The 26,010-nt window shown below is 46.8% G+C and overlaps 1 protein-coding gene across 3 annotated transcripts in view; it reads left to right on the top strand.

Annotated features, from left to right (window-relative positions):
- CACNA1I (calcium voltage-gated channel subunit alpha1 I) overlaps positions 1–20,383 on the top strand; it is a 164,541-nt gene extending 144,158 nt beyond the window's left edge. For all 3 annotated transcript variants that reach the window (XM_039725615.1, XM_039725617.1, XM_039725616.1), the window contains 15 exons: positions 103–228; positions 696–785; positions 1,202–1,394; positions 2,509–2,660; positions 4,350–4,459; positions 5,060–5,193; positions 5,908–5,978; positions 8,817–8,895; positions 9,455–9,576; positions 10,300–10,638; positions 11,242–11,388; positions 15,562–15,678; positions 16,051–16,219; positions 17,781–17,977; positions 19,679–20,383. In XM_039725615.1, coding sequence (XP_039581549.1) covers positions 103–228; positions 696–785; positions 1,202–1,394; positions 2,509–2,660; positions 4,350–4,459; positions 5,060–5,193; positions 5,908–5,978; positions 8,817–8,895; positions 9,455–9,576; positions 10,300–10,638; positions 11,242–11,388; positions 15,562–15,678; positions 16,051–16,219; positions 17,781–17,977; positions 19,679–20,383 — 2,751 coding nt within the window. The remainder of the gene's footprint in view (positions 1–102; positions 229–695; positions 786–1,201; positions 1,395–2,508; positions 2,661–4,349; positions 4,460–5,059; positions 5,194–5,907; positions 5,979–8,816; positions 8,896–9,454; positions 9,577–10,299; positions 10,639–11,241; positions 11,389–15,561; positions 15,679–16,050; positions 16,220–17,780; positions 17,978–19,678) is intronic.
- Positions 20,384–26,010: the final 5,627 nt, after the last annotated feature.

Here is a 26,010-nt window from a genome sequence, read left to right as displayed (position 1 = left end):
AGTCTTGCGGGCCATGCAGCATCTTGGCAGCTTCTGTACCTCCCAGGGAGCATGGGGAGCCCTGTGGGGAAAAGGGCTGATGGGGTCACTCCCCTCCTGCAGCTTTTCAAGGGCAAGTTCTACCACTGCCTGGGGGTCGACATCAGGAACATCACCAACCGGTCTGACTGCGTGGCAGCCAACTACAAGTGGGTGCACCACAAGTATAACTTCGACAACCTGGGACAGGTGAGTTGGCCCACAGCCCCTCCCTCTGATGGGAACCCAACACAGGGTTTGTCTCCTCCCCAGGGAAGAGATGCAGTGCCTGGAAAGCCAATGCCTGGGCCAGAAGGAGCAGTTATTTGGCATGCATGCCCATGCAGAAGCTGTGCCACTAGTGAGTTGGTGTCAGAATGACACTTAGAGGATGAATGGAAAGAAAAGTGGTGGCGGTAGAGAGCTTGATTTTCTCTTTTCTCCTGCCATGAAGATGATGTTCTTCACAAACTCTCTCCTCTGGTGGGTCTGGCTGCACATGGCTTCCTGTCACCCCGTCCCTGTCCTCCACAGTGGAAAGAGCAGGTTTTGATGTGCGCAGAGACACAGGAAGAGTATTTCAGTGCTCTGTGTGTTACAGCATAAACCCACAATAATTTTTTTTTCTGCCTGACAGATGCACCTGCTCCACATCAGTTTTGCTTTTTATGTTGCAGGCTCTGATGTCCCTTTTTGTTCTGGCTTCCAAGGATGGCTGGGTCAATATTATGTACAATGGACTCGATGCTGTGGCTGTTGATCAGCAGGTACATGAACTTTCTTGTGAAACGATCTTTTCACTTTCCTTTTGCCTGTGAGGCAGAAGCATCCTTTAACATCCTGCTTCAGTACCTCCCTCAAACCAAGAGTACCTTCCAGGCCTCTTCTGAATCCTTGGCTCACCTATCTGCAAGGGGTCAGGTCCGTGGCCTTGTCTAGTCCATGCAGGAAGGTGCAGCTGTGGCTGTGCTGTGGGTGTCTGTGGTAGGGTCAGTGGGCCTTTATCTATTTGTAATGAAGAAGCAATAATGCCATGTGTCTTCCTGGGCATTCTGGCTCCCCCCTGGCCCACACATGGTTATTTCAATGCGTTGTAAAGCAGGATCTATTGGGCTGCCACCCACTGCATCCCTATTCCTCTACTGCTAAGACAATGTCTGCCTCTGTTCTCCTCCCACTCCAGCCAGTGATCAACAACAACCCCTGGATGCTACTCTACTTCATCTCCTTTCTCCTCATCGTCAGCTTCTTTGTGCTCAACATGTTCGTGGGGGTGGTGGTGGAGAATTTCCACAAGTGCCGGCAGCACCAGGAGGCTGAGGAGGCGCGCCGGCGGGAGGAGAAGCGCCTGCGACGCTTGGAGAAGAAGCGAAGGAGTAAGGCACAGCCTAAGTGTTTGTTTGGTTCGTAGGCCAAGGTTTTTTGAGAAAAACCTTTTCCTCTTATTTTTCTTTCCCAATGAGCTGGTCTCCAAAATCCATCGCTCATGGCCGTGCTCTCAGCCTTCCTCCCCGCACCACTGCTGTGTCACCACACACCTCACTGGGGTGGTCTGGGGAAGAGGGGTGGCTGAGGAGGTCTGCTGGAACTCCAGGGAAGGCACCTGGGAAGGGTTTTAGCACCCTGCTCCTCAGGAGATGATGTACCATAACCACCCCTGTGCACATGCTGACAGGCACTGTTGGCATGGGGGGTGCACACATTGATACGCTTCCTGTGTTTGGGGTGAGTCCCACCTGGGCTTCCTGCAGCACAGCTGGTGGTTGAAGAAGAACCTGGACAGACCATTCTTTGTGTTTAAACCCAAATCTAAATAAGTGGGGGAAAAAAAAAAAAGAGGAAGACCCCTGTGTTTTGTCTCACTGACCCCAGTGTTGCAGTGTCACTCCTTGGGATCTAAAACCCTCTGTGGTGAAGGAAACCTTCTATTCCTAGTGTTTCTGTCCTGTTTTGTGTTACCTTTAGATAAAAATTGCTGAAGCATACTTGCTCCTGGAAATCATCCCTACTACCCAGACTTCCATTCACAGCCTATGGGCATGCTTTCCTTGCCTCTGCTCCAGTTTTCCCCTTCTCTCCTATAACACCCCAGGGCCTCTCCTTGAACCATCTGCTCCCTTTTATCAAAAGTGATCTTAATTTGTCAAGACATGAAAGCTGATATAGCATCATTCCCACAAACATAGTCTAACAGATTTTTTTCCTACTATTCCGTTCTTTGTCTATTTTCCTACATATTTTTCCCCATTTCTTCTTTCAGTGGGGTTTTTTGTTGTTTTTGGTTTTGGGGTTTTTTTTCCCATTTTTTCCCCTCTTCTCTATGTCCTTTACCAATTCTTTTTCTGGTTTTTCTCTCTCCCAACTACATTCCAGTTTCTTTCAATACCTATCACCAAGCTTACGCCTTCTCCCTCCTCAGTGTTTCTTACCCATTTCTCTCTTTCTTCTGATCTCTTCCTAACTCTGCCCATATCCCTCTTTCCTCTGAAGAGGCGCAGCGTTTGCCGTACTATGCTACCTACTGCCACATACGCCTCCTTATCCATTCGGTCTGCACCAGCCACTATCTGGACATCTTCATCACTTTCATCATCTGCCTCAACGTGGTCACTATGTCCTTGGAGCACTACAACCAACCTGTGGTGAGTGAGATCCTGGAGATAAGTCCTGCCAAACATTGTTGTTTTGGTACAGCTCTTTGGTGACCGCTGCCCACCAGCATAAGTAGGACACTTGGGTGTCTCTAAAAACTATTGTTAAAGTTTTGTAGGAATTAATTTTGTAGTAGGAAAATTTGTCTGAAGATTTTCATGTGTATCCAGAAAGGTAGCTCCTACTCAGACACATGTTATCCATTAAAATCAATAGAGAGAAGGTGTCTGAGCAAGAGTCAAGCCCCTAGAAAGCATGGTACAATTAAGTCTCTGTGCTTTATATTAGTAAGTGGATATGTGGGTCACCCAAATTTAGCTGCCTGCTCTGCTTTTTATGTTTCCCTTGTTCCTAATAGGAGTTGTGGAAGCAGCAGTGTCCTGGGAGCTTCAGGCTTTGCATCAGATTTCCAAATGTCAGCCCAATTCCCCTGCCTTATGGCCTCAGCTGAGAGAACCAGAGTGGCTGGTTGTATGTCATGGGATGGGCCATTTTTACCAAGCCACCTTTTCTTCATAAGAGAAACTGCAGGGCCAAAGTGCTGAGCAGAGCCTCTCTCAGCTGCAGGGTGTGGTCCCAAATACAGCACCTTGGAGGCCAGATAAGTTTTTCACTTTGCTTGGGTACAGACCATGTACCAATCAGTGTTCCTGGCAAATGCAGGTGCAGATGCCTTTGGTGGGAAAAATGTATACTGCACATCTGCCTCCATGTGTGGAAAAAGCATTCATCATTATATCTGCCCAGCAACATTTCAGTTTTCTCTTCAGAAGACCCTTGGTTTAGGTGATAGCTTTGATGTCTGAACAGATCATCTGAGGTAACTCAGGCTTTGATCAGGAGCTGAATCTGTCTGTTCTCATTCAAATCTATTGCTGGGCTCCTCTGTTTCCTGCTCACCTTGCCCAGCTGCCCAGCTCTCATCTTGCCCTAGATGGTGCCTAGCTTTATATTTGAGGAGCTCTCAAGATTTATCTGTTGGCATCCTCACATCAGATCTTTGTTCCTCAACAAGTCACTCCTCTTCCTTATTCTTCAGCTCCAGCCAAGCCAGCCTGCTGTCGGGCTCTGTTAAACAATCTTCTCAAAGCACTTCAAACCCTTCCAGTACAAAATGCCACCGAAAGCTGCCCACTGCTCACACTGGTTCTTGGTAGTTGTGAAGGGGCAGCACGTGAAAGAACCAGGAACCAAACAGCTCAGAGATGTGATGTGCTTGCACCAGACCAAAGCACATCTCTGGTCAGAGATGACCTGAATCCACAACCAGAGTAACCTCTGTGCTTCACTCCTGGTTGATAGCTATGCCAGTGCCATTAACAAGGTGTCATTCAGGTGGCATGGGCTACTGGTAGAAGAAAAGCCTGATGGTATTTTGTGGATTCTCTTGCAATAGCCTCCTCCTCCTGATTATACTGAACAGTACAGAAGAAAGGAGCAGGAACTGATCCTGAGAAGAACATGGGCAAAGGGGCTGGCTGGTGGTTGCCCTTGGTAGGCAACCTCCACATTCAAGTAGGTAGGAAGTGTGGGGCAGCCTCCCCACCTCACAGTGAATACCTGGGGCAGCTTCCGCACCTCAGGATGAATTCCTGGCACTTAGGAGAGTCCCTGCACAGGGGGGTCATGTGTTTGATGTTGCTTTTTCCTCAATTCTTTTCCCTTTCTTTCTGTGGCAGTCCCTGGAGACCGCCCTCAAATACTGCAACTACCTGTTCACCACTGTCTTTGTGTTTGAGGCAGTCCTCAAGCTGGTGGCATTTGGTCTGCGTCGATTCTTCAAAGACAGGTGAGCAGAAGGTTATCAGCTGTGGCTGTGGGACAGCCGGGTTTGGGGTAGAGGTCTGGGGATGGTGCCCTATATAGACTGTGAAGTGGTGGCAGAGTGCTCTGACTGCCTCCCAGTTCCGCATGGACCTGACCTCATCCTCCACAAGCTGCAATGCCTAGGCAATTGCAAGAGTTGTCCAAAAATTGCCTCTTGGTTACAGTCTGCTGGTTAGGCTAGAAAGCAAAGGAGATGAGGTTAGAGAGAGACATTTTTTTTCCTGCCCTTGAGGCAAACTGTGAGCATGCTAAAGCAGAACATAGATAGAAAAGTTGATTCAAGGTAGTAAGGCCGTAAAAAGCTGAGCCCATTAGTCAAAGCACAGCGCCATAGTAACACAGCTCCATGCTTTCAAATCAGGCTGGCTTGCCTCTGGCTGCTCAGGGTGTGTGCAAAGTGAATCTCTGTTTCTCTGGAAAAGCCCATATAGGCTGACTCAGAATGGGCCTTGAACTCATACGTAAGGAAATGTTTAGGATGAAGTGGAGACAAGTACCTTTCTTTCTCAGGAAAATGGAAAAATTCTATCTTCATTTATTCTCTTCAATTTTTCTCCTAAAGGTGGAACCAGCTAGATCTGGCCATTGTGCTGCTGTCTGTCATGGGCATCACGTTGGAAGAGATTGAAATCAACGCTGCTCTCCCAATTAACCCCACTATCATCCGGATCATGAGGGTGCTGCGTATCGCCCGGGGTGAGAGAGACGCTGGCCCGAGCAGGGATGTTTGTGGCCATCAAGTGCAACTTGGTGCCATGACTCATTGAGCAGTGGCTGTACAGTTGTGAGCTTGCCCTGTCCCCAGCCCTCGTGGAGCCTCTGGGGTGTCCTTCATCACATCCCAGCAGGGATTCTAGGATCTAGGACAGCCTAGAGGTTCAGGCTTTCTGGTTCCCTGGGAGGCGAAGCACTGGGAGGGTGGGCAGATCACGTGAGAGCTGAACTTTCTCTGTTACTCATTTCTGGGGCAACTGTAGTAGTGGTGTGGGGAGCAGAGGCCACCGAGCAGGTTGAAATTTGCCAGGTAAAGTGGTGGCCAAGGTGTGCCAAGATGGCATAACAGCAATGGCGGAAGGGAGAGAAAGTGATGGAAGGAAAAATCAAAGCAGAAGGACAATTGGGATACACATTCCTGGGAAGAAGCATGTGGCTGGAGTGTCAGGGTGAAACAGAAGCAACCCAACAGGTATGGGTGGCAGAAACAAAATATTTTGTAAAAAGGATATCAACTTGAGGAGAAGGAAAAACTGGGGTTGTACCATCAAAATCAAGAAGAGGAATGAGGGGAAAATCTTTTCTAGGGGAACAAGAGACAGGACATCTGTCTTGTGCTACTGTTATTAGTAAGGCACACAAAGGATGCCTCTGAACTCAGTCTGACTGACACTTCTCTTGTGCTTGTTGTTGCAGTCCTGAAGCTCCTGAAGATGGCCACAGGAATGCGAGCACTGCTGGATACAGTTGTTCAAGCCCTGCCACAGGTAAAACATCTTCCCAAAAGACTGTCCTCTTCTGTCCCTTTTTCCAAAGGGTCGATTCTTGTGGGGTCTCAGAGGTGGTGTCTACTGTGGTGTGCAGGCAACTGCCTGAAGGTCATGTCCAAGTTCTCGTGTCATTCCTGGGGTTACAGCTCACCTCGCATCTTGACCCCTGGATAAAGCTAGGTTTCCTCCCATCACATCTAGCTAATGTCTAACTGTTTGCAACTAGTCCTTGGCTCCTTTCTCCCCTCTCCATAAAAAGGCAAGAGTGATTGGAAGCCATTTCAGGAGGAAAGGACATCTTTCCATCACTGCAGCTCTCACCCTTCCCCAAATGTGTCACCTTTGCCCTCCTTCTCTTTAATTTGCACTCTCCTTTACTTACCCAGTGCTTTCCCCTTCCTATTTTTTTCTTCTTTCCTCCTCCTGGATCCCTTTGTGTTTCTGAGCATCTCATGCATGAGAAGCAGTGACACGCTCTGTTGTGGCTCACACAGCCGGCAGTTAAGTGTCTGCTGCAAGACATCGAGACAGAAGGATCTCATGAGCTGTGAGTGGCAGCTGCTCCCAAACGAGATGCTGACACCATGCTTTACACAGGCTTCAAGCCCACTGTGATGCATCCTCCGTGATGGATGAGCAGTCAGGGAGTCTGGTCCCCTTCCTTTTGGATGGTTGAGGGAGAATTGTTAAGCAAGGAGTAATGGCACTGAGTGGCTCTGTGGATCATACATCAGACTGGTCCCTTGGCAGGCCCTGAGAAGGCAGCTCTACTGCATGATATCAAAATGCACAGGCATTTGTCAGTTGATTTATCAGCTAATGTGCCAGCGCTGGTGAGTGATGATGAGCTGGGAATCAATCTGAAAACAGCATGAGTAGTTACCCAGGGAATTTACTTCTGGTGCTGGTGACAATAAATGTCAATCTGAATTAGTGGAATATGATGGCACAAAAGTGAAAAGGAAACTCTGCGATCTTTTATGGATCCTGAGCTCTATCTCATCTTCCATGTTTTTTATTAAGCAATATTTATTTCTGGTTTATTATAATAATAGTAATAACAACAATATTAATAATTCATGTGTAGGATATACAACATCATTTAGGATAGTTGTGGGCTGAGATACACTGGACAATAGAAGGAAGAGGAGATAAAGGATGTTCTTAGTGCAGGCAGATCTGGAATGTAAATTTTTATTAGTTCTGGCTCTGCTGCCACAGACTGGCTCAGTGCAGCTTCTTTGCACCTTGCTCTTTTCCATTCCAGGAGCCACAACAGACAATTTTTCTCAGGAGAGGATCTGGGACAGAGCAGGTCTTCAGATCCAGTGTCTGCATGTCTGTGGCATGTTTATTCTGAAACCCAGATAAATGCACACAGATATTAACAAATAGTATCCAGAAACTGTTGGTAAGAGGACTCTGCAATATATTTGCACTTAAATTATGAGATTAAACTTCTACCCCCAAAATACAGATAATAAATAAGAGAGGAGGAAATATTCATATCCCTGTTATGTAGACAGAGAAACAGATTCATCAGTTAAGTGTTTTCTTCAAGATGGCAAAGAGCACAGGTGGGATCTGTGAGTCTCTGTTTCTGGTCTTAGCAAAAAACCACAAGTATATTCTTCCACACTTTCTCATTTCTGATTTTTCTGTCTCCCATTTGCCTACAGCTCCTTTGCTAACCAAGTTTGTGGGTCAGGTCTTTTGGAGGTCAGTAACAACTACCTCAAAGCAAGCAGATGTCTGAAAGTTTGGTCTCTAGGTATTCCCTGGAAGATAATAATGAGCAGTATTAATCCCCCCAGTATCAAAGCCCATGACTTCCTATTGACTGGCTTTTGCTACTTCTATAACAGGTTGGCTTTGATTAATAAAATTGTGTAGCAGGGATAAAACAATTCCTCCATTCTTATATGTGCGTAAAAATCTGAATTTAAAGGTCTAAAATCCACCAGTTTCCATGTTAAAAGAATGAATTTAGTCTCCATATTTTATACACCAGGTCTTCAGGGGACAATTGAATTATCTGTAATATTATTCTCTAAGATTTATTGGCTTTGCCAAAAGAAGTAGTTTAAAATAAGCTGTCCTTTCCCTTGCACTTTCTCCTCTTCCTGACCTTTCTCTTTTTGTTCCTAGAGCACAGACTCAAGTCAGGGATTTTGGCTTGCTAATAGCATACAAGGCATCTCCAGTTGTCCTGTTTCAATTCCCTTCCTGTCTTTGTTACACTGTAGCAATTCTTAATAGTGAATAGAGCTTTAATTTTAAAGAGCCCTTTGGAAATGTAGTCCTTAGTTAAGTTTTATTAACTTCCTTTTTTTAACACCCCGCAGACACAGACCCAGCACTGTGCTTTCACAGCATTTACTATGGTACCTAATTTAGTCATCAGAAATAATTCCTTCTAGTGAGTATGCAAGGAGCCAGGATGTGGCAGTCCAGGGGAGTAGGTGGGCTGAATCATTTATTTCTCTCCTGAATTTGGATGGCACAGCAGTTGCAATGACTAAATTAGATTCTGAAGTGATGATCCTAACGTAGGCCCAGTGACCACATGCATTCAGATCAGAAACTGTTTAGTGTTTCAAAAACCCATTAAGTCCTTAATTTTTCCATGTCTTCTCTTCCCACCTTCCTGCTCCTCCCCCAGCCCTGATGGCAACTGGAGCCATCCCTGAACACTTCTCAAGTGGTGAGCAATTGTTTGGTTGCATTTGTATATTGGGATTTCACTGCTGCTCTCTTCAGACTTGGAAACGCAGAAACACTTTCTGTACAGATAAAGTAGGCTTTGGGATAGGCTGACAATGCCTTTGCTTTCAGGTGGGAAACCTTGGACTCCTTTTCATGCTCCTCTTTTTCATCTACGCTGCTCTGGGAGTGGAGCTCTTTGGAAAATTGGGTAAGTCTCAAGCAGACCATGCTTCAGTGTGAGCCACAGACATACTGGTTGGGGTTTCTCAAAATCAGAACTCTTCAATCAAGGGACTGAATTGTTTGATGAACTTTATTCTCCCTTATGCATAATGGATGTAAAAGGAATTTCCCTCTAAATTGTTGTTGTCCTAAGAGGCTAACAAAATAAGAGCAGCCTCTCTTTTCTCTTACATTCTTAAACATTTGCTTTTCCTGCACTCTGTCCCTGACATTACCTTCAAGATTACAAGAAAAAGTTTGTGAAATTTTATTTACATCTCTTGCCATGGAATATTGACCAAGAAGAAAGGCAGCACAATGACATGCTGGGAGGATCCCCCTGAGCAGCAGTTACACTACCTGATATCCTGCGGCTGGGCCATCAGGGATTTTTCCATATTGATGGCCAACAGCCAACTGTTGGGCAGGGGGCTCATACCATTCATTACCTGAGATCTTCAGGTTGTGGGTTCATGTTGTTGGTCTCAGGGCTGGTAGTGTGTTCTCCTCTGAGTGTTGCACTCTGTGCTCCCTGTGTTTTTCAGTGTGCAACGATGAGAACCCCTGTGAGGGCATGAGCCGCCACGCAACCTTCGAGAACTTTGGGATGGCCTTCCTCACGCTCTTCCAGGTGTCCACGGGTGACAACTGGAATGGGATCATGAAGGTAACTGGGACTTGGAGGCAAGGATCTCCTACTTGTGGGGGAATGAGAAATTCTGATGTGTGGTCTGTTCAACAGAGCTTGGGCTAGCAAAGGGGAGTAGAAGAGAACACAGAAGCCAGGTTGCTAGATAAGTCCCTGCTTGGTCCAGAGTCTCTCTCCCCACTATGGTAATTCATCTAGTCCTAAAGACATCTGATTGAGGAAAGTGCCAATTTTCTTTGGGAGGAACAAGAAAATCATTTAGGCTGAGAGAATATCCAGTATGGTCAGGACTGCATAGGACATGTGCATTGGACATGGCACTCATCTGTAAAGCTAGCAGGAAAACACAAAATAAATCCTTCCTTCAGAGGACATGGAGAAAGGAAAGTTCCTTCATCACAAATGGTGCTTTTGAGAATAGATGGGAGAAGGTAGTACCAGCCTGCTCATTTTTGGTCTTGTTCACGTGTGTGGGGCTGTGGTGGCAGCAGCATGTCATGGTCTGAAAGTTTGCTTCATATGCCTTTGGATGGTTTTGCTCTGAAGCAAACAGCGTATGAACAGAGAGTGTCCCAGGTTCTTTGGGGAATTATGCCAAAAGGTATGGGGTGATAGAAGTGTCTGCTTTGTTCTTTCCATTAGCGTCAGTGTTTTTTGACAGAGAGAACAGCCAGTCTTCTGTTCTTACTTTAGTTTTTCCTTCCTTCCATGATTCCCTCTCAATCCCAACTTCCCCTCAAGGATACCTTGCGTGACTGCAGCCACGATGACCGGAGCTGTCTCAGCAACCTGCAGTTCATCTCCCCGCTGTACTTTGTCAGCTTTGTGCTCACAGCCCAGTTTGTCCTCATCAATGTGGTGGTAGCTGTGCTCATGAAACATCTCGACGACAGCAACAAGGAGGCCCAGGAGGATGCAGAGATGGATGCTGAGCTTGAGATGGAAATTACTCACGGGCTGTGCTCCCACAAGTCAGGCTCTCCAAACTCAGGACAGGGAAAAGGAGCAGGAACAGGAGGAGGTGGTGATAGAACAGAACCCGAAGGACATCTGTGCATGAGATGTTACTCTCCAGCCCAGGTGAGTACACCTTTGAACTTACTAACCAGACTGCAGCAAGGAGCTGTGGGCATTAGCTGGGCAGCTCAGATGACTGAGGGCTTAGCAGTAGCAGAGTCTTCCACCTCAGGGTGAAAGGTTTGCTTTTAGCAGTAGACTTCTGAGTTTATAGGATCATGTAGGGACAAGGCTATGACAGTAGTGTGTCCTCTTCATTGTCATCATGGTGTAGGAACCTGAGGGCCAGCAGAGGAGGGATGGAGCAGATCAGCTAAAGGTGTGACAGGAGCAAATTTGAGAGGGGAGCTCAGGAGAAGAGTGCAGGAGAAATGGCAGATCAAGAGTGAGTGACTCCAGCAGAGCTGGAAGGGAGACGTGAGCACTGAAAGTGAGTGAAGACTGTCCCTCCTTATTTTTTTTTTTCATTGAACTCTGGCACCTTTACACACCCTGTGGAGCAAACGTTTCCCCCAGTGACCCTGTGCAAGTACCTGCAGAACAAGATGCTGCTCCAGATGAGTCAGGGTGGAGAACCCAGCCCCAAATTCACATGAAACTTGAAAGCAAAAAACTCGACATTCTTAAAATGATCTCTCCCATCCTCCCCCCTTTCTTGTCCCCTAGGAGAACTTATGGCTGGACAGTGTCTCTTTAATTATTAAGGACTCCTTCGACGGGGAGTTAATGATCATCGATAACCTATCGGGCTCCGTCTTCCATCATTACTCCTCGCCGGCCATGTGCGAGAAGTGTAACCATGACAAGCAAGAGGTAACCTGCGTACGAGGATGTGTGAGGGGACTCTTCCCCCAGACCTGCACACCCACACCCACGTGTGCCCGCAGGTCGTCCCATGTGTGCTCCTCGCTGTAGATTGTGTAGACAGTAGAGCTTGTTGACCTGTGTTTGTTATCTGTTGTGAAGTGCTGGCACTGCCTCTAGTACAGGCCTGCCCTCCTCAGCCACACGTGGATGTTTGAGGTGGTGGAAAAGTGAGACGTGACAGGACACGTGTCAGGAGGGACTGAATGACCTGGAGAGAAATGACTATGAAGGCATCCCTTGGCAGCTCTTGTTGTGTTCAAGTCTGCAAGAAAAGCCTAGGTTCAGGCTCATGTTAGACAGAGGACTCTAAGGATCTCACCCCAATGAGACCACTCAGGAGCAATTCAGCGGCATATTTAAGCTTGTGTTTTGTCCTCATTTTAAGCATGTGCTTGCTTATTGCCTGTTGAGGTCAATCAGTTAAGCACATGTTTAAATACTTTGTTGAATAGAGTCACGTTTGTGAGCAAGGATTGCTTTGTGGTGAAAACCAGTTAATTAGTTTGAGCAAAAACTAAATAAAAGTGAGCCCACTGAGAAAGTTTGTTAGCTGACAAATGGGTTGTTGCTAAAAGCAGGACCAAATGGTTTAGACTTCAGCTACTAAAGTTGGTAGAGGCTTTGGAAAACTTCTTCCTAAGCAATTAGTCTTTTCAAGTAGTGAAACTTGAGGAGCAAAACCGTCTGGGCAGGGTTAGGTGAGTAGCAGAACTAATTTAGTTCTGAAATCATTTTTATGGTATGTAGGTGCTCTGATTTTGTGTGGTCAGACTTGTAGCAGTATTGTGGCTCTTCTGACAGTAAATTGGGACATCAGTGGTAAACTTCATCCTCTCCTTCCCCATAACTGACTTGATATGTTGTTATAGCTTATAAAGAAACAAGGAAACTTGGGGAAAGAGCTCTTACTGGCAGATCATTCTATTCATGTTTGAAGAAAGTTCTATTTTGTTTGGTCTCAGATGCCTAGTTCTGAAGCTCTGATATTTTTTCAGCTTCTCAGCTGTCTGCTTTCCCCTACTGCTTCCTTTTTGAAACTATCGAAATGCAAACATTGCTGTAGTTTATCCTTATTGAGACACTTCACAAATGAATTCTGCATTAATGCAACCAAATAACCAGTTTTCAATTAACTATAATTTCCACTGCTTTACTTAAGTCTTTATCTTCAGCAATTGGTGCTTAGCTTTCTCAGCAAATGAGATCTAAGGCAGTCCAGAATTATTGCCCCCAGGTCATTTGCAGATAGTTTGCCACATTTGAAAACCTCACAGATAGTCTTCAGTATCCCACCTATGACTGAAGACAACAACCCATTTTCTTACCTTTCCAGCAAAGAAATTAGATTAACAAAATCTTCAAATGTAACCCACAGCCAGAGCAAAGAATTTGATGTAATTATCACAACTGAAAAATTATTCTTAGATCATACTTTCTAATGGGTGTTATAGAGCCATAAATTACTTTCAAAAATAGTTTTTCAATACATCTAAAATGTGGAATTGAAAAGAACTATCTATGCAAGAATGGGTTTAGTAATAAAATATAGATGTTTTATTTTGGATTATATAAGTCAAAGTGATACCTTAGGATTTTGAGCCAGGACTGACCATGACCTTCTCTTCATATTTCAAAGTAGAAAAAAAGAATTGGGGAAATTTAAATAGTAAATCACTATATGGAGTCATAGCTAACATCAGCAATGCACAGAGTCATTAAATTATAGTGTACTCTAGTACATCAACATACCCAAATGAGCATTGTACACAGACTGAACTGTACAGTCCCAGAAGCAATTGACACCAAGTTACATAGGCAAACTCTTTATCCAGGGCTCTTAAGTGCGTCTGTGTTAGAGAAACCAGTGTGCTTGCTGTCCACCCAGTCAGCCTTAAACTGCCCTTCTGACAAAAATCACAGATTGGGCAGAAATGTCCCCTCCAATTTCATTGGTAGTTTAATTCACCAAGATGATGAGCACAGTGCATGGACACAACATTTAAACATGCTCAGACCTATTAATGTGTGCTAAGCTTTTTCTGGCATCGAGCAGAAGGGCTCAGTGCCTTCCAAATTATGCTCCTGATTCTTTATTTTCAAACCAATTATTTGTATAATTAAGGATTTTTGTGATTGTGGGTCTGTTCTAAAAGATGTATCTGCAAGTAGTTTTCTAAGGGATATGTGATGTGCATTGTTCAGTATTTCAGGCTGATGCTCCTGGCAGGTTTCATGGATGGGATCTGGTCAACAGCCCCTTCTTCCCCACTGCAATTTAAAATATTTTTTTGTTCCTCATCATCAGTCAGCAGATTTTAAAATATTCTACTGTAAGTGAAGCAAAAAGAACAAAATCTCCTTTTTTCATGATGCTAAACTCTTCTTGTCATCTCCATCATTTCACTCTTGGGATGGTTGACAGGCTTTTGTATATGGATGACTGAAGTGTGTTCAGCCATGATAGGAGTTTGTCAGTGAGCACCAGTGAAATGTGTTTTCACACCTGCAGTTTATTTAGTTGTGACTTTGTTGATTGTGGGTTTTATGTAGATCTCAGGGTGGTCCGAATTTTCAAGCAAGTAGTTCAGTGACAAACAGACTGTTCTGGCTTTTGTTGAAATCCTTTTTTATGGATGGCAAAGGTAGTCACAGATGTTACCACATATCATGCATGCTTCTCTACAAGCACAACTGTAAGGCTGCTTTGGTGTAGCAAGCACTTGGGAGAGTAAGAGATGAGTACACACATTAAGTGGGACTGAATGAAGACTGTGGTTCTCTGCAGGAGTTGTTGCTGACTGGTGGTTGTGTAGCATCCCTGGCATAAGTTCATTGTGGGCTCTCTGTGCGTTCGTGCTCTGAGGAGCAGCTGTTGGTTTTAGGCTCTCTCCATGGTTGACCAGCACTATGTTCCTGTGTCAGAATAATATCTCATTTGTGCACTTTATTTAAATCCAGCTCCGCTTTTCCATTCTGTTTGTTTAAAGAGCATTATCCCTCAGATGGAGACCTCTTCCAGCCTCTGGCATTGGCAGAAGCCACTAAACTTCCAGCTCAAAAGTCACCTCTCCAAATGTTTCACCTGCTGTCATGGTGCAAGAGCTGTACCTGCTTCTTGCAAACACAAACACATGGCCAGAAGCTGTCCCGACTGAGACAACCCAGAATACAGCTCTCAAGAGTTAGCTGCTGGTGGTGCAAATTTCTGGCACTCCAGAGACCAGTGATGGAAATCCAAGCCCAGGAGGGACAGAGTAACTGCTTAGGCTGGCAGAAAAAGATGCTTTTCAGGCATTGTGAGAAAGTTGTCAGGCAGAGGGGATTTAAAAGCTTGGAGGAAAAAGGATGGGAGAGGGGCAAATGTGGTATGAAACAGGCCAAAAGATGAAGCAAGGTCAGGCACGGGACTGGAGCAGAGCTGAAGCACAAGAATGAGAGAGATGCAGTGGTCAGACTTGCTTTCAGAAAGCAGGAGAGCTCAAGTGTGGGTGTGTGGGAGGGGACTGAGTTTAGAGATGGAACACAGAATGGAAGATGGTGTTAGGTAAGATCTTGGGTAGGTTAGAGGAGAGGGGAAAGGCAAAATGCAGGAAAGCTGGAGAGAAACAGGGTTTCAGTAATGAAGGTAAGAGAATATGAAAAGCATGACACTGGCATGGATTGCAAAAGGCATGACTTTCCCTGGAATGAAAGCACCTTCATGTTGAAGCAGGGCTGTCTGTGGTGCCTTCAGAAAGAGGAGTCTACTCCTTATCCCTCAGCAGAGCTGGCTGCCCTGTCGCCAGCCTGAGGGACCCCTCTGCCTGCCTGGCTTTATTTGCAGGGCCTTGGGCCAGCTGTACCACTGTGACAGATACAGGACTCGTTCTTCCAATTCTGGCACTAGAGGAGCATGGAGTGATAGCAGCCTGCTTGCAGATCGTATATTCAACCTTTCTTAAAAAGTGAATTCTCCTGCCCAGCCCAGTTCTGGGTTAGGCAGTTCCTGATATGTCCAAGGAATATAACCTAAAATTGATTTTGGGTCTACAGGCTCTCACTTATCCACCATCAACAGTGTGACTGCTTGAAATGTGGATTCCAGGCATGACCTGTGACAGCTCCTTTCCCTTCCTGCAGGTCCAGCTAGCTGAAATGGAAGCATTATCCCTCAACTCAGACAAGTCCTCTTCCATCCTTCTAGGAGATGAGTCAGACAATCGAAACGCTGCTCAGCTGAATCCTAAGGAGATCAAGGTTAGCCTCAGACAGCCATGGGCGTCTTACAGCCTGTGCTGTACTTACACCCCTGCTCATTTCACATGTTCTGTATTCATCCAGGTGTCCCTGCTGAGGAATATAATTCTGGTCATTTTTGAACAGCTTCTCCATAGAGACATACTGTGGAGTAGGATTTGAGGAGAACAAAAGAATACATGTGTTTGAAAGTTTTCTTCACTACTGTTAGTAACTTCCTCTGAATTAGTCAAAAGGTGATTTGGGCTGGAAAGCTGAGCATCTCTTAGCTAGGTTGAAGTTATTATCAGAATCTGTTCTTCCTGAGGCTTTGAAAAGTCTGCTCTATCATCTTCCATTAAATTTCACTTTGCCCTCACTTATTTTTTCCAGCAGGATGGCCAGGACGACCCTGATTCCACTGGGGCAGACAATCTGGGGGAATGCCTGCTTCCAGCATCCAGTGAGGATGGCTCTACAAACCCAGAGAGTTACCAGTGTGAAATGGAGAATACACCTTTCGACTCAGTTCAGTCTTGGCTAAAGCATGAAAGTAGCAAAGGTGAGCAGGACTCTCATTCTCCACGTCTGTTGAAACTGTGGCTTGGTTCAGCTGTTTTTCTCCTGCTTTCCTTCTGCCAGGGGGAGAGTTAATGTGACTTGGGGTTACACTAACCAATAATTAGCTTTCAGTTTGCTAATTTGCTTCAGGAATGGGGGGAGGAGCAGTTCCTTCATTTTTGTTGCTAATTTTTATATCTTCCCTCAGACATGACCCTGTGCAGGAGTAGTTCCTTCATTTTTGTTGCTAGTTTTTGTATCTTCCCTCAGCCATTACTCTGCAATATTGTGAAAGTGCTGATCTCCATTTGCAGTAGTGCACCCATGCATGGTCAGAAAAGAGTGGGGACAGATTCTCCTGACATGCCAGATGGATGAACTGTGCTCACTCAGCACAGAAAAACTCTGCTGCCCCCTGAGACCAAGTAAAGGTTCAGGGAACATGTAACACATGTCTTGATGGAAGTGCCCCAGTTCTACTCTTGAGCATGCCCTGGTCTCCTGTGGTCCCCAGCTTTCCCAAACCACCACTTAATTTATCTTCCTTTCAGGATCTCCTCTGGTCGAGGAGACCCTGAGATGTGTTAAAAGTCTCTTTTCCCCAACCCAGCTGTCTAAGAAGAAAGCAGAAGTATTCGGCTCATGTTGTCAAGGTTGTTTATTATTTCTTATCTAAAACATTTTCTGTCTGGCCTGCCAAGGTCTGTTCAGCTGGTCAGTCTGAGGCACACTGCCTGCCTGCGGGGCTGGTGTTGTCTTTTATACTATAAACTACATATTGGATATTTACAGTTGTGTTCCAATACCTATCACCTATGTTAGACAGTGAATTTCTACTCTACACCAATCCCAAAGTGCTGCCATCACCAAGATGGAGGCTAGGAAGAAGAAGGGAGAAGAACAGGACAATGCCCAAATCCCTCCATCTTGCCTCCTAGACCCCCATAGTAAAATTCTTCAAAATTTCACCTTTCACCCTGTGACAACTACTGTTATGTTATCTAAACTTTTGTGACCTTTAATTCTTCATACAAAGGTGGTAATTTGTTCCATGGGTCAAACTCAAAGCCACAGGGGTCTTTGGCTGCATGCCAGGGTCTCCAACCCCCCTACCAGGGCTTCAAAGCCCCCTGGCTGGGGCTTGGATCATCCAGGACCGTCAGGGAGATGTCCTGGGCTCTGACATCTCCCTTCATCCCTTGCCTTGTAGGATCTGGGATGAATGTCCTCTGGCAGCAATATATATTTGAATCAAGGCTTTATAGCTCAGCATTTCTCTGTGAGAGCAACAACAGAGCTGTCCTGTTACCTTATGGCTCTGAGCTGAGTTAGATCTTCCTGGTCTGGTGCAGGTTTTTGTGCAAAAAGTGGGATCCTTAGTGTGAACACCAGACTGAGGCTTCTTGGCCAGGAGTGCATGTTCCTGAATATTCTTTGTTCACTGGACCTGAGACTTTGCTCAGTGTAACAGCAGCAAAGGCACAAACTAAAATCAGAGGACTCTTCAACTTTTATTTTCTTCTATTTCTGTTCTCCTCCCCTTTCTTTTTATGCTCTGTCAGTCCCTCCCAGCTCCTTCTCTCCAGGTGCATCTTCCCCTCTGTTACCTGTACCAACAGAATTTTTCCACCCAGCCATCTCTGCCACCCAAACAGGGCCTGAGGAAGCCTCATGTCCACACAACCTTCCTAAGATCTCTCTGCAAGGCTCGTGGGCATCACTGAGATCTCCAGGTGTGAACTGCTCACTTCTCCATCAGGTAAGGAACCCTGCTTCTGTCTGCTAGGAAAACTCAGTTTTCACATCCCACCCAAACAGAGGGGCTGAACAAGGAGGAGGGCAGAAGAAGGAGAGAGGCAGCTGTGGTTACAGGCTGGGTAGCCTGGATAACCTGGATCTCTAGGAGGAGCACAGTGGACTGCAGAATGCAGAAGGGTAGGGGAGGAGAGAGGGTAGTATAACAAAGTGGTTTTGAATAGCTCTCACCTGTGAAGTCATTTGTTCCTCTGCTTTGGATCAACAAATAGTTTGACAGTTGCAGTGGGCCCCACATGAAGATGGAATCACATCACTCTGTAGCTCCCCCCTGGGTCCCTGGCACTGGGTGTGCTGCAGACACCTGCATGCACAGCAGCCATGGTGTGGGCCAGGGAGGTGACAGCTGCACAGCCTCCTCGGGTCCTCTTAGCACTGTGACTCCAAATCATGCACCTGCTTGGCTGGAACAGGCTTTTCCCACCTGCATCCTCCACATCCCTTAGTGCCCATCCACACACTGTGTCCCTAAGCTGTTTTGCACTGCCCACTTAACTCTCACATCCCAGAAAGGTGTCATCTCCTTCTGAAAAGGCAGCTATTTCTCACTAACAAAAGAGAAGAATAAAATCATTGTGGGGACGTCAGGTATCTCTGAAGATGCAGAGATGAAAGCCCAGTAGAGATCCCTGCTATTGTTCTTGGAAGATACTCCATGAGCAGGGGCACATTGTTCCAGACAAACTGAAAAAATAAAATCAGGTGTTATTCAACTATGTTATTCAGTTATGACAGACACTGTTGGCACAATACTAATGTGTATAAATTCACCAAGGATAAATTTGGTCTGAGATTGAGTTGTTGCAATTTCTGGTTTAAATTAAGACACAAAAGAGGTACAGCCCTGGAGCTGGCACACCACTGGGTGTGGAATAACTATGGAGACTGCTTCAGGAGACTGCTTCCAGTTCTACATGCATCATTCCCAGTGCAGTGTCCCAGTGATGATCACACAGTGCAGACCAATTTCCTAGAAACAACTAAAATGCAGCTTAACTAGATGAGCCCCGATACAAGGAAATTAAGGCTGTTTCCTCTTCCTGCTGGAAGGGGACCCCACCTTTGTACCCTAAATGAAAAGGTAATTCCTCTAGTGCTGGTCAAAAGAACCATGGGGCCACTTTTCTCTCCCCAGATATTGCTGATTTTTTTAAATGACAAGAGGTATGTACAGAAGTTCCTCGATTCCTGTGCAGCTGATAGATGTGTCCCCAGTCTGTGTGGCAGGTTTATAGGCAAGCCATGAGTGAGGACCCACAGGGAACCTTTGCTCTGGTGCCTCCTGGACCATCAGTGCTCAGGGAGAGCATAGTGGTGGGTGCTGCAGGGCTCACAGACACAGCATCCCTTCCCTTTGGTGCAGCACTTCAAGTGGGAGGGGCAGATTCATTCTGAATCCTTTCCTCCTCCTTACCCAGAAAGAAATCCCCATGGCAGGCTGCATGGCTAATGCTTTCCAGCATTGGTTTGCTTATGGCTACCTCCCCGAGCAAAGAAGAGTGAGAGAGGAATGCAGTTTTCCCCCATTCTGTAATGATGGCTTATTTTCACGCCCCTAAGCACCCCCAAAACCAGTAAGGCAAAGTCTCTTGCCCACTGCCCACCTCCTTCCTGAGAACAGTGTTTTCGTGCTCCCGCCCCGCAGTCCCCCGAGAGCGACACGTCGCTGGACAGCCGGAGCAGCAGCTCGGCCGGCAGCCTGCAGACCACGCTGGAGGACAACAGCCTCAACCTCAGCGACTCTCCGCAGTGCACCCTGGACCTGCCGGTGGCTCTGTGCCCCGTGCCGGCGGCGGGCAGCCACAGACCCCTGGCAGCCCCCCTGTCGCCCGCCTCCCGCCGCCGGAGCCTGCGGGGCCGGGGCCTCTTCAACCTGCGGAGCCTGTGCCGCCACCAGCGCAGCCACAGCAGCGGCGGCAGCACCAGCCCCGGCTGCACCCACCACGACTCCATGGACCCTTCGGACGAGGAGGGGCCGGGCAGCAGCCTCCGCGGGGGCGGCAACAACAGCGAGCCCTCGGAGACGCTCAGCAGCCTGTCGCTGACCTCGCTCTTCTCGCCGCCCGCCCCGGCGCTGGGCCTGGTGAAGAAGTGCAGCAGCACCAGCAGCCTCCAGGCCAGCCCCTCGCCCCGCCGCCCCGCCGCTCACCACGCCAAGCCCTTCTACACCGTCGACCCTCGCGGCTTCCTCTCCATGCCCTCCTGGGTGACGGACTTCTGCAAGGACACCCCCTCGCCCAGGGAAGGAGAGGAGCCGCATGGCCCCGGCAGACTGGGGACAGGGGACCGCAGCTCCCCGCTCCCTTCCGAGCTGGAGCTGGGAGACGGAGTCAGCAAGAGGAACAGATGAGGGTCCCTGAGGCGCAGGGAGGGAGCATTCGGCCGCTGGCATGGGGAGCATGTTTCACTAGCTTCTCCCTGGCAGCAATTCCAAAGGATTTGCAAGAAAAAGAAAACAGGCAAACAAAAATTTATAAATATATATATATATACGTAAATATATATATATATATACATATATATATATAATAAATATTCTGGTACCGTACCTCAGAGGTGTGGGAGCGTGCAAGCAATACGGGAACAGTCCTGCCTGAGGGCAAGACCTGGGCCATCACCCCAGAGACTACAGTGACAAGGACAGGCCATGGGCTGGCAGGGACAGGACCCTCCAGCCGGGTGACTGCTACGTGGCAGCTGTTTAGTTCTATACATATACATATATAGAGAGATCGATTTATTTATTTTTTTTACTGAGAGATTATGAATTTCAGAAAGTGCTGAGGAGGAACAAGAGAATGGGGGGCCTGAAGGAGCTGCTACACCAAACCGTGAGGGTGGGGTGAAGGGAAGGGAAGCAGGGTAAGCAGCAAGAGAAGAGCATCTGGAGCTTGCCTTGTGTGTTTCTGGGAACTTCTTTGTTGTCCATGCTTCCGTTTCCAAGGTTAAAAACTGTGGGCCAGATCTTCAGGATGAGCATAAATTGGCAAAACATGCTGTTGGTGTAAAGCAGCAGAGTTCTGGCTTGAGATGAATTCATGCTGATTTACAGCAGGTGAAAATCTGGCCCCAGCAACAGAGAAAAGCAAATAGCCATGGACCACAGGGAAACGTTTTGAGGTGAAAAGCCTTGCTTTGAAGGGAATGTGTGAACACAGCGGGCATGCTCATAGAAGGAGGGATGGAGGCTACATGGCTTATTTTTGTTGTTGTTTTGTGGGTTTGGTTTTTTCATTTTCCAAAGAAAGAAAACTACAAAGGGAAAAAAATTGCAAGGCTTATGGGGATATTTGGAGTGGGAGAAGTAGGCTGGAAGGAAAGGGGAAGGTAAAAAGGGGAGAGGAAATTGAACTTTCCCCCCTTTTATTTGCAGTAATTGTGATATTTTATTTTAGAAGCCCAAAGGTGCAAAAATTATCCCTAGAGAAACCTATCTGTTATTTTTGTATCTATAGCTATATATATTAAAATAATACAAAACCTAGAATATTAAAAAAGACATAAAAGCAAAGGGGGCTTCAACAACACAAAACACAGTCAGTCCCTTGACTGAGGGCTAACCCTGTTCCAAGTTCCAGTGGGAAGACCCTGCGAGGACTTCCTCAGCTCAGCGGTGGTTCTGTCTCCTCCCTAGCATCATCTCCTGGAATTTTCCTGGTTTGCATCAGTGTAGCTGGGACCAGAGTCCTAATCAGTGCCAACCATGGGCATGGAGAGCAGCGAATATTGGAGAATACTGGAGAATGTGTGTGTGTTTGCGTGTGCGTGCCATTGTAAGGATGCTGATGTGTGCTGTGTCCAGGCCAGCTGGCTCACCTGCTGGAGAGATGGGTGAGAGGGACAAGGAGAAATGCAGCTGTGCTTGTCTCTGCCTTGCAGGGCAGTGGGCATGGGGAGGACTGGAGAGGGTGAGGGCAGAACAGCCCTCAAACCATGACCTGCCTCAGGAACCAGGTTCTGTCCAGAATGATCCTCTCCCAACGTGGTTGCAGCAAGGCTTCCAGAAGCTGCATTCCTCCTTGCTTTTCCAGTGGTACCACTGCACAAGTCTCCTTCCTGGCAGGACCAGCCTGGATTTCTCCTGCAGCAGCTCCAAGGTTTTGTACCCTTCCCAGATTTGCAAGTGGGTAGGAAAACCGACCACCTGAGGGGGACAAAGGATTTTGGATGTCATGTACCGCCCCAGGGATGTTCCGCTCAGGTGTGTCAAAGACACACTGGGAAGGGCAGCAAAGAGATGATAGGAGCCTAATGGAGACAGAAATGCTTAGAGCCCTGAGGAGGAGCAGGGCTCCCTGTCCCATTTTTTCTGTCAGGCCAAGAGGTTCTCTGCAGCCCTCACAGAGGTCTCCCAGCTGGCATATGAAGCATTGTGAAGAGGGCAGCACAAAAGATGTTCTGATTTCATTGTGACCTGTCTGACTTTAAAGCAGCTGCTGCATCTTGCAAACCAGGGTTGTAAACAGCGAGCACATCACTTGGGACCAGCAGCCAGGAAAAGGATAATTACTGTGGGGACTTAATTCATTTCCTCTGTTGCAAGTGTGCATGCTGACTGCAGGGAGGTCAGACCTGTGAGTAGAGGACAGGAGAGCCTGGGTCCTTGTCCTTGCAGAAAGGATGCAAATACAGATTTATTAAAGCAATAATAAGGGTCTTTAAATGCTTTTTTTGCACTGGTGGTTCTTTGGGTGAGTTGCCCCTGCTCACTGTCCCGTGGGCAGAGAGGAGGGACACAACACATGGTTTCACATCCTCAGGGAGGGAAGTCAGTCCCTAAATGGCTGAACAATGAACTTGAATTGCACAAGGCTTCAACCCAAATCCAGAGCTGCTTTGAAGCCAGAGGTAGGGCTTACCGAAAAACCCAAAGAGTTGAAACCCATCCAAACCCCAGACACTTCAATGCACAGAGTGCTCCTTGGAAGTTTGTCACAAAAGAACACAAAGGTGGGACTCCAAGCTGTCCTGGCAGTTGTATGGGCTGTGAGATGTTTCAACTGAGCAATGGGAGAAACATCAGAGAGTAGTGGACTGCTAGAAATTACCCCAATATTTGATCATGAGAGAAGCATGGCCTGCACTTGGGATAGCTGGGAGGGAAGAAGGGTGAAAATATGGTGGTGGTGACCCCATGGGGTGACTACAGCCCCTTGGATGGATACCTCTAGGCTTATTCCTGATTGTCCCTGGAAGGGACATCTTTGTTTCTCCCATGGTTTGGGGTTTTGGCAGTCCTTCTGCTCTGCAGGATGTCTCCCCTTCACCTCCCAGCAGGGTCATGCCTCCTTACCCACCTCCTTCCAAAAGGGCTTTCACCCTCCCCTCTGTGACTGGAGCAAAAGGCTTCTGGCATAGGAAGGATGTTGTCATGGGAACAGAAAACTAGATTATCCTTAAAGAATATGTTGTCTCTTTCTTTTAATTATTTACCAACTGTTTCAATAAGAAGCAAAAAACATCTATTCTTCCCAAAGAGGAGGCATAACACTAAACCCCAGCAAGAACTTTGTGGTTTTTACTGGGGATTTCTGCAGCGCTTCTCCTGGCACGAGCTGCCTTTCCCAGCTATGCCTGGCTGTTGGCACACAAAACCTCTGTCATCACCCACCCACCTCCCAGACAACACCTGAGGGCACCTTAGGATTTGCCCTGGCATCTACTCAGCCTCTAATACTCCCTGCTTCCCACAAGGGACTGTACCACAGGCAATTCCTGCCAGGGTGCTCTCCGCTGTCATTAGCTGATACTGCTCTGTTTTGTGTATTTGGGCTTTAGGGGAGGTTTTTTTGTTTGTTTGTTTGTTTGTTTGTTTTGGAGGTTTTTGTGAGGTCTGTGTAGAGGACTGCACACCCCCAGCCCTCTGTGAAATTCTTTTGAGCTGAGCAGGAATTGGTGGGAGGGGAGGAACTGAAAACATTATTGAGCAAGAAAATAATTTTCGAATAGAAGAAACACGAAGCAGAAAACCTTGAAGTGTTTCAAGGAATTTTGTATTTTTCCCACCAAAATGGCTCTCACATTCAAAATTCTCGCTTTCAAAATTCTCCCAAAGGGCATCATATGGTATTGTGGCCTGGTTGGCCTCTGGTGACTGAATCCTCAAGACCCCAGGCCACTTGTCCACCCGATGGGGCACTGAAGATGGGTCCCAGGCAGTGAGGTGCCTGCAGGAAATATGCCCTGCACACACACCGTACAATGAGAGCAAAAGTTGTCCTAACACTGGATCAGAAGCAGAGATTTATTTTTAGCCAATGTAACTGAAAACTCAACATTTATTATGGAAGATATGGAGGTAAGTGGCTTGGGTTCACTTGGGTTCATCACAAGAATTCCACACAGAAGGAAAAAATTAAACCCTGTAGATTTTTTAACTAGCTGTGATATAAAACACAGTGAACCTTGTAGGGAGAGCTTGGTACCTTGCAAAGTCAGGCACCTGGATATGTGCCACCCAGTTCAGTTAATCTATATGTGACCTGACTTTCCAAGTGTCTCCCTTCCCTGCTCTTCACAAATACTTTATGAGATCTGCCTTGCTTCTCCTTTTTCCATGTTATTTTTGTTCCTTGCTAGGGACTGGTTTCCAGTAGGAACTCACTATCTCCATATCTTTGAGTTATCACTCATTTCTTCCACCCCATTTAGATATACATATATATATTTCTTCTCTAGCACTTTTTCCTTCTGCATATTTCCAAGCCCCTGTTTACATTTACAGAGATCCTGCCACACAGAAGCTGGAGCTGGCAATCTGCTATTCAATATTTATGCCTCCCGGCCACTTCTAGAGGAGATGTGCTCAGTTTACAGGGAAGGAGCTCTCCCCCCCACCAAAACCAGCATCCCAGACACTGGTTTGCAGCACACCTCTGCTTTTGCTCCAACATCAGCTGCAGCAATAAGCAATAACAATCTGCCCTTCCCCTTATGCCAGCAATGGGGTTGCAAACATGAGCCGTACGCAGGGTTCGTTCTCAGCCTTGCTTTGTGTGCCAGCAGCGCTGCTGAGCGTCTTTCATGCCCATGACATCAGTAAGGGCAAGGAGGACTCCATACCTCCTGCAGTTGCTCCCATGAGCAGCTGGGCTGTTGCCATGAAAAGCACAGCATGCTCCTCCAGCTCATGCTCCCCCTTTGCTGTGCAGTGCTGTGGACACAGAGGAATACAAATCTTTTTCCTTAGTGGCTTTGTCTGTAGTCTCCCTTTGTCTCACGGTCCACAGAGCAGAATGATAGCAGAGGGAGAGGCATTGTTTTACCAAGGACATTTTCAGAGACCAGAGCACTTTAACCTTCTGTCTAATGCTACTTTAACTATCTGCATTATTTTGGAGAACTTTGAAAGATGCTGCAGCTGTGTTTTGTTGTTTTGTTCTGTTCTGCTTCTGGTTGCTGGGGCAGTGTCGGTGCACATAGTGCACCACGCAAACAAAGCATCTCTTCCTGCAGCCCTTCCCCTTTCTTTCCTCCAGCTGACTCATCCTGGATAAAATTTTTGAACTTTTAGTTACCTGCTTGTGCTGACCACAGTGAGGTGGGATTTTTCATAGTTCTGCTGCCACAACTTTCTTTCTGTTCTTCTATTTCTTATGCTGCTAAGGGAATAGCACTGTTCCTTCACAAAGTCTGGCAGAGTAGCTTCAAAAAGCAACCACCCAGCACAAGCAGGCAGGGCAGCCCCTCTTCCTTCACTCAGAAACACTCAGAGAGGCTAAGATGCTGCTTCAAAACAAATGATCAGTGATCCTGTGGGCTCTGTGGATGCCAGTCTGAGGAGAAACTATTTTTTAGCGAAACATCTTTAATCCAGTGCTCTTAAATTGAAAAGTGCCTGTTTAGGAGAGAGCCACCCACACACAAGGAAGGGAAACATCATGCAAGAACTCAAGGTACATGGTCCTTGCACAGGCAAGCATTTTTATTACCCCGCAAGTCCTTGGTATAAGGCTTGCTTTGAGCTATCACAGCTTT

The sequence above is a fragment of the Passer montanus genome, unplaced genomic scaffold, assembly GCF_014805655.1.
Source record: "Passer montanus isolate IOZ18808 unplaced genomic scaffold, ASM1480565v1 scaffold55, whole genome shotgun sequence".
NCBI lineage: Eukaryota > Metazoa > Chordata > Aves > Passeriformes > Passeridae > Passer > Passer montanus.
This window is presented reverse-complemented; position numbering and strand designations above follow the sequence as displayed.